Genomic DNA, 7,588 nt, shown 5'->3' with positions numbered 1-7,588 from the left:
GGCGGGAGCGGTAGCTCTGTGTCGTGTTGTATGGTGTCCACTATGGTCACATGGATGACAGTGTTGTCGACTTGCTGATATTTAGCCTGGGGCTGGTGTGTGTATGTTGGTGTTGTATCGACTTTTGATCACTTACATATTAACTGGTCAATTCTCTTTTTCAGTTCTTCTTAAATGAATTCTTAATGAAAAGGTAGAGTTGCTGCCGGTTGCTACAAGAAAAATACGAGAATAAAATGAGAACTAGCTAAGGTGCCTCTGTAATTCCAAACTCATTTTCAAACACTATACCAAAAAGGGTTTCCCCGCTTTGTATACAAAGCAACCAGCCGAACCATACAGGGATAGGTGTTGGGGCGGAAGCAGCACAGTCACTCCCAAAAGAAACGACAGAGAAAGAGCAAAAGAAACAAATGCCGACAACGGCGGATCAACAAAAACGAAGAAGCCTCGCGATCGCTGCGCCCACCGGGATCTTCCACTAGGCTCCAAGACTCCGAAGCGCCGGCACCTATCAACACCTCCAAGAAGGATCGCGACGATGACGACGCTGCTGCCAAGGGTTTCCCCCGGTACACGACGAGGCGAGAGGAAGGGTAGCCCCCAACGCCCTCCCGGAAGGTCAGGTGGCACCCACAGGCGCCACCGCGCCGGTGTCGGCCATGCCGACAGGGGTTTCCCCCGATCCTAACCCGCACCTCGGGCGCTCCGGATCCAGCCACCAAACCAACCACCACCATGCGCCAACGCGGTCATGAGGCCCCCACGCCATCTCACCACGGCACCGCGAAGTGACGACAGCGCGGCGAAGGATCAAAGTCGGGACTAGGGCATCAGCACCGTCTGCACGCGGGAGGGCCCCTCCTCCACCGTCAGCGACGGTAGCCGTCCGGACGCAATAGCAGGAGCACACCCGGCCCATGGGCCCACAGGCCCGGCCGAGCCCTCGTGGGCCCGTAAAGCTCCCGCCTTCGCGCTGCTGCCGGCACGCCATCGGCACCGACGCCCCAAATCCGAGCCGCTCCTCCTCCTCACCGCGCCGCAGACAACGAGGCCACGCCGGGGGCCCGGCCCGCTAGGACCCAGATGGGGCCCGCCGGGCCCAGATCTGGGCCGGGGGCGCGACGTCGGCCACCCAGCACCACCATGCCGCCCCGCCGCCAAGGAGCAGTGACGTCACCACGTCCGCCGCCGACCACCCCGCCGGGTCACCGGACCGCCGCCAAGCCGAGCGACATCGCCGCCGCCCCCCAGCCCCGGGCCAGGAGGACGCGCGCGCGGGGAGAGGAGATCCTGCCGCCGCCGGCACCCCCCGGGCCGGAGCCGGGGGCGCCCGCCGGCGACGGCAGGGGAGAGGAAGAGGGAACGGAGCCGAGAGCCTAAGCGGGGGGGCCGCCCCGGCCGCCTCCCGGGGAGGCGGCGCAAGGGCGGAAGGAGGGCGGGGAAGGAAGGGCGGGGGAAGGGGGGCGGATCCGGGCAGCGCGCCGGCGAGGGCGGCCGGATCCCGCCGGAGACGGGCAGGGGAAGGTGGCGGCGGCGAGGGTTTCGGGGCCGGGAGCGGGTCGCGGGACCCTCTGCTTATATCTTTCAAACACTATATCAGGAGGATTTGGCTCTTCAGATGAACTTTTTTCCGTCTTCTTCTCTTCTTCTCTCTTTCAGAGTTTGACCGGCACGGCTGCGTTTCCATCCCTGAGACCAACTCAAAAGTCCAGGCTCCTTTGGCGGCACGGATGCCTCGTTGCTCTGTTCGAACGCAAATCGCGGCGAGAGTGAGGGCCGTGCAGTGCAGGTTAGGTATAGTTAGGTAGATTGCTAGCTAGGTGCCTGCGTAACTCCAAACTCATCGTATCACCTCTGCATACATACAAGTCATCCATGGCGAAATGTCAAGTCGCCGGCCGGCCGGTCGGTGTGGGACATATCACATATGTCGTGTACGTACGTGCTGGCCTAATCAATATCCATCCCTCCGGAGAAGAAAAGGCTATACTCCGTGATGGAAAAGTAGCAAGTTGCATCCAGTTACTATCTGCAAAAGCCAGAGTGATTACTGATGTACGAGCTACTTTTTCTTCACCAGCTAAAGGGCAATTTGCACTACAATGTTCGTACGATCCCACTTATCACTACATCAGTACGTACGTACGTACGTACGTATACGTACGTGTCTTCAAGGTCCGTGCAGTTTCCGTTCAGGGTACTGGCTGGTCAATTGTTTCCTCGCCGAACCGTCACACATGGCAGATGCATGATAGCTACGTACTACGATATAACGCATACCATGCATGTTTCAACCAGAGACGAGAGAGCTCTCGTTGGTTGTAGTTGCCGATATAAGGGGCAATCCATCATCCATACATACACCGACCTCTCTCCAACCAGCCCAATCCGCCCGGCCATTGCTTCCAGTACTGGCATATTAAACACCCGGCCGGTGGCGAAGGGGGAGCGTTCTACCAACAAACTTTAGCACGTCGACCATGGCCAAGAAGAAGCTGCCGCAGAGGCTCTTCTCCACCTTGCTCTCCCTCATCTTCCACTCGAGGCCATGGCTCTCAAGCAGCAAGGGTAGCAGCAGCGCCGCCGCCGGATTCCCATCCTCGCCGCTGCAGCGACAGCACCTCTCCATGGCGAATGACAGGCTCGCCGCGGCGCGGACCCTCGTCGTCGACGTCGACGGCGGCCTCCTCCGCTCGTCACCCTCCGGCCTCTTCCCCTACTTCATGCTCGTGGCGCTGGAGGCGGGAGGGCTCCTGCGAGGCGCCGTGCTCCTGCTCCTCTACCCTCTGCTCTGCTGCGTGGGCATCGGCGGCGACCTGGCGCTGAGGGTCATGGCCATGGCGGCCTTCTGCGGCCTCCAGGAGAGCCGGTTCCGCGCCGGCCGCGCCGTGTTGCCCAAGTGGTTCATGGAGGACGTGGCCGTGGAAGGGTTCGAGGCGATGAGAGGCGCCAAGAGGAGGGTCTGCGTGACGAATATGCCCAGGGTGATGGTGGAGGGGTTCCTGTGGGAATATCTCGGGGCGGACGTGGTAGTCGGCAGGCGGATGAAGGTGGTCTGTGGGTTCTACACCGGTCTCATGGAGGAGGAAGAAGTGGCGTTGGAGAAGAAGAAGATCATGCTGGAGAGTGATGCTGTGGGCCTCTCTGGCTCCTTGGAGTTTCTCCAACATCCTCTCCCACTTTGTTGCAAGGTACTTCCTTCGTTCAGAGTGCGGCGAATCTGCACCCAGGCTCAGCTGCACCCACGCTCACGGAAAAAATCAAAACAAATACAAAAAAATTCAAAATATTCTAAATTTTTTTTGTGGTAGATAATTAGATGCGTGAGCTTCGCTGAAAAATTCAACTCGTTTGGACATTTGAGCAAGTCTGTGCAAAAAAGACAAAATCGGGGTCTGTAAAAAAGTTTACTGTTTATGAACTGTTTTGACCCGATTTGTCTTTTTTGCCGAGACCTACTCAAATATCCAAATGAGTTGAAATTTGGTGCGGACCTCACGCATCAAATTATCTACCACACAAAAAAATTGGAATTTTTTGAATTTTTCTAGTATTTGTTTTGAATTTTTTACTGACCGGGAGCAGCTGAGCCCGGGCTCCAGGATGAATTATCGCTTCGTTCACTATTATAATGTTTCAACCTTTTTCAAAATTGGATGTATATAAACATGTTTTAGTCTTTTTGTTCAATCATTTCAGTCTGTATATAATTATATTAAAATATCTAAAATGTCTTATACAATAATAATAATAAAAAGACGGAGCACTACTGTACCATTATTATTTAAGTTTTGCTAAGTCTCGATGTCTCAGTCAATGTTATCATCCTTTGATTTTGCATGGAGATTCGTACAATTTTTTTCTTTTCAGTTTTTTCTTTTTTCTTCTTATACTATATCACTTGACTAAAACTTGGTTAAGTCTAAATCAACTAAGACCTAGCCACACCCAATTTTGCATATGAAAATTGATTACTTGCATTTTCTGTGTTAGAAACAAGGGATATTCGGAAAAAAAACCAGTTCATGCATGATTTGTTTTATGTTTCTTGTCATACGTGAATACAAAGTTTTTATTTTGTGCAATCAATACATTCAGAGTATTAAAGAAATTTCTTTCTCCATTAATTTATAACTCTAGCATGTGGCACGCATGATGGTCTTAAGACGTTTTTTTTTTACTGGAAGAACATTACATTTTGAGCTACAAAATTAGGCATATGAGGAGGTAGTAAGTGCTCACGATTCAGATATTTCATCTGTAAAAATAGTAGGTGCCCTACGTGATGACCGTGGAATCATTTATATGTAGGAGTACATGCTTGGTTTACCCTTTTTGCTAGGTCGGTCGTGATAATTAAATTCCCGCCTGACCGTGGAATCATTCATGAACTAACAAAGTACTCCATGGAGCAGTAGTATGATACCTGTCATCTCTTCAATGAAACAGTTGGTCTCCTGCACAAGTAGTTGCATTGTCACGGACGAGCCTAATCACCTTACTGCATGCAAAAGTAGCCGCGCAAAGTAGCATCAAACGGTTGGGAATTATGTCCAAATCGTACAAAATTGTTTATTTTCTCATGTGTCGTCGTACTGTAGTTAGTTAGTATACATAGTACTGTGTTACGTGCCGGAAACTTGTGACCCTTTACTTTGTGTATGTACGCACAAGCAGGAGGTCTACCACGTGACGCAGGAGGACAAGCCCGGGTGGCAAGCGCTGCCAAGGGCCAAGTACCCGAAGGCCATGGTGTTCCACGACGGCCGGCTCGCGTTCCGACCAACCGCCGGCAGCACGCTGGCCATGTTCATGTGGCTCCCTATCGGCGCCGCCCTGGGTGCCGCCCGTCTCGCCGTCGCGCTCACCGTGCCGTACAGGTACTCCACACCCATCCTGGCGGCCACCGGCATGTCTTGGCGGCTCAAGGGAGAGCGGCCGGGTCCCCCGCCTGGCCACGGCCGCGGCCGCGGGCAGCTGTTCGTGTGCAACCACCGCACGCTCATCGACCCGGTGTACGTGTCGGTGGCGCTGGACCGGCAGGTGCGCGCCGTGTCCTACAGCCTCAGCCGGCTGTCGGAGCTCATCTCGCCGATCGGGCGCACCGTGCGGCTGACGCGCGACCGCGACAGCGACGGCCGTGCCATGGCGCGCCTCCTGGACCGCGGCGACCTCGTCGTCGTCTGCCCCGAGGGCACCACCTGCCGCGAGCCGTACCTGCTGCGGTTCAGCCCGCTGTTCGCCGAGCTCAGCGACGACGTTGTCCCGGTCGGCATCGCCGTCGAGACGGCCATGTTCTACGCGACGACGGCGGGCGGGTTCAAGTGCCTCGACCCGCTCTACTACATGGTGAACCCGAGGATGTGCTACACGGTGCAGTTCCTGGAGCGGGTGCGCACCACGGCGGCGATGGGGAGGGAGGTGCCTAGCACCGACTTGGCCAACCTCGTGCAGAGGAAGATGGGGGAAGCGCTCGGCTACGGATGCACCATGCTCACAAGGAAGGATAAGTACCTCATGCTCGCCGGCAACGATGGCGTCGTCAGAGCCAGCGACAAATGCTCTGCTCCTCCCGGAGGGAGAAGAGCTCACTAGTTCGTTCTTGTTAGGCATTTCAGGTTCCGGTTTATTTTAGTATTAACCTGGTGTTAGGTTAGTTTCCCGCGTTTTTTTTTACTTTTCAGATGAAAAGAGATAAACGCATCATTGATTAGCGAACTCTCGCCAGATGAGCACATTGGTCACACAAGTGTCAAAACGTGGAAAAGTGGTCAGTTTGGTTTGTTTTATGAGCAAATTGGTCAATATCCCGTTTCGAGCAGTGACGGGGCCGACGTGGCTGGCTGACTCAAATTGGGCCCACTATCAGTTTTTTGTCCTTTATGCAATGCGGCCCCGTCAGTATTTTCGGTTGCGTTTTTTTGCAAATAGTGCATCCCCTCCCCAGTCAAAATCCCCAAATCAGCCCGATTCGTGCCAAGACCCTAGCATTCTTCTCACTTCATCCTCTCTTTCGGTCTGCCGCAGCCGTCACTTAGCTCGAGATGGAGCAGTTCGAGGGAGAGAGCTGGCGGCCGGAGAACAGGGAGGGGAGTGTCTTCTTCCTGGCGGAGGGCTGGAGGCTCGGCGAGCCAGAGTTGAGGCCTGAGTTCGGCCGCTGTGTGCTCCAGCGCACGCCGGGGATGTACCGGGTGGAGGAGAAGTTGCGTGGTCGTGCACTGGTGGGTACAGTGGAAGGGCACCGGCCTCCCGTGTCGCCGGCATAGGTGGTTGCTGCTTTGGAGTCGCAATGCGGCCTCTCCCGCGACCACATCATGGTCGAGGTATGTTCCCCTCCGGCGGATTTTCTTGTGCGGTTCCGGTCCGGCGAGGATTGCACTCGGGTGCTCATCTACCACTCCCGTAAGCTTACCGCCGGCGGAGCGACGATCCAGTTTAGCCATTGGCACCGTGGGATGGGTGGCGAGGCGTCGTCTTTGAAGTTTTTAACTAGATTGAGCTTAGATGGGCTGCCGCAAGAAGCATGGGAGGTTGAGTTTGTTGGCAAGCTCGTTAGCAGTCTCGGCGGCGATCTCGTTAAGATGGTGAAGCCCAATGATCGTTGTTTCATCGTTGTTGAAGCGTGGATGAAAAATCCTAACAAGGTGCCCAAGTTATGTGAAGTGGAGCTGCCAGAACCTGACCTACCCCAAGATTATCCAACCTCAGACTCTGACGGGCCAATTTCACCACCTACCAGTCACCTGACACTCGAGAAGCCAACAGTTTTGCATGTTGTGAAGATCCATATTCTGAAGGTTATAGATCGGAGCCCAATATTAACAGAGTTGCTGCCTGCTTACGATTACGACGATGAATCCAATAGTGCTCGTTGTCACACTTGTACTTGCTATCCTGGTACAATTGATGGGGCAGAGAGGGCATACATTGGAGGTGGGCATGGATTTGCAGGTCCAGGGACAGATGGCTGTGCAGGTGGTCTTTTCAAGATGTAGATGCAACATCTGATCTATGTATCTGTTGTGTTCTACTGTGGCATTGTAGCCTTTGTGTTTAAGAGCAAATGTACCCAGACCTGATGTAACCAGTTTGTTGTATCCAGACCTGCTATTGTTGTATCCTGTATGTTGTGGTTTATCTCTTGTATGCACTATGCAATTTATGTGAAATGAACTAGTTCACAATTTGTGTTGTCAACCTATATGTAGTATGCATTTAGTGTGAAAGAAAGTAGTTGATAGTAGAGATCCTGGTACTGAAAAGAGAAGTAGTCTGAAAGTACTGCACAAACCAAACTACCAGGTTTCATTAACAAAACCAACGCATGACACCAGGTTAAAGTAGAAACATTTCCAAGGCCTGGAACACTACCAAAAGTAAAGCAGTTCACAACAGACTGTCAAACGATCAAGAGGTCGCAGCCTCAACACTGAAACAAGGACAACACTGAATTACAAAGCATGATATCAGTCTTGTGGTGCTGATTGTGTGTTGTTGATCTCTTCTTCATCCTCTCCTGCCATGCTTCTTGCTCTTCCTCCTCTTCTTCCTCCTCTACCCCCTCTTCCTCCTGCTCTTCCTCCTC

General features: G+C 53.5%; 1 protein-coding gene across 1 annotated transcript; it reads left to right on the top strand.

Annotated features, from left to right (window-relative positions):
• Window positions 1-2,359: 2,359 nt before the first annotated feature.
• LOC109766754 (probable glycerol-3-phosphate acyltransferase 3) lies at window positions 2,360-5,770 on the top strand. The gene is made up of 2 exons (XM_020325538.4): window positions 2,360-3,194; window positions 4,681-5,770. Exons 1-2 carry the CDS (start codon window positions 2,484-2,486, stop codon window positions 5,596-5,598), a joined length of 1,629 nt encoding a protein of 542 aa, XP_020181127.1. The 5' UTR covers window positions 2,360-2,483; the 3' UTR covers window positions 5,599-5,770.
• Window positions 5,771-7,588: the final 1,818 nt, after the last annotated feature.

Source organism: Aegilops tauschii, chromosome 3 (assembly GCF_002575655.3).
Source record: "Aegilops tauschii subsp. strangulata cultivar AL8/78 chromosome 3, Aet v6.0, whole genome shotgun sequence".
NCBI classification, from domain to species: Eukaryota; Viridiplantae; Streptophyta; class Magnoliopsida; order Poales; family Poaceae; genus Aegilops; species Aegilops tauschii.
Note: the sequence above shows the minus strand (reverse complement) of the source record. Positions and strands in the feature narration are given on the sequence as shown.

Coding starts and splice junctions, on each gene's coding strand:
- LOC109766754 (XM_020325538.4), top strand. CDS start 2,484: ATGGCCAAGAAGAAGCTGCCGCAGAGGCTCTTCTCCACCTTGCTCTCC. Junction 3,195..4,680: donor CTCTCCCACTTTGTTGCAAG/GTACTTCCTTCG, acceptor ACGCACAAGCAG/GAGGTCTACCACGTGACGCA.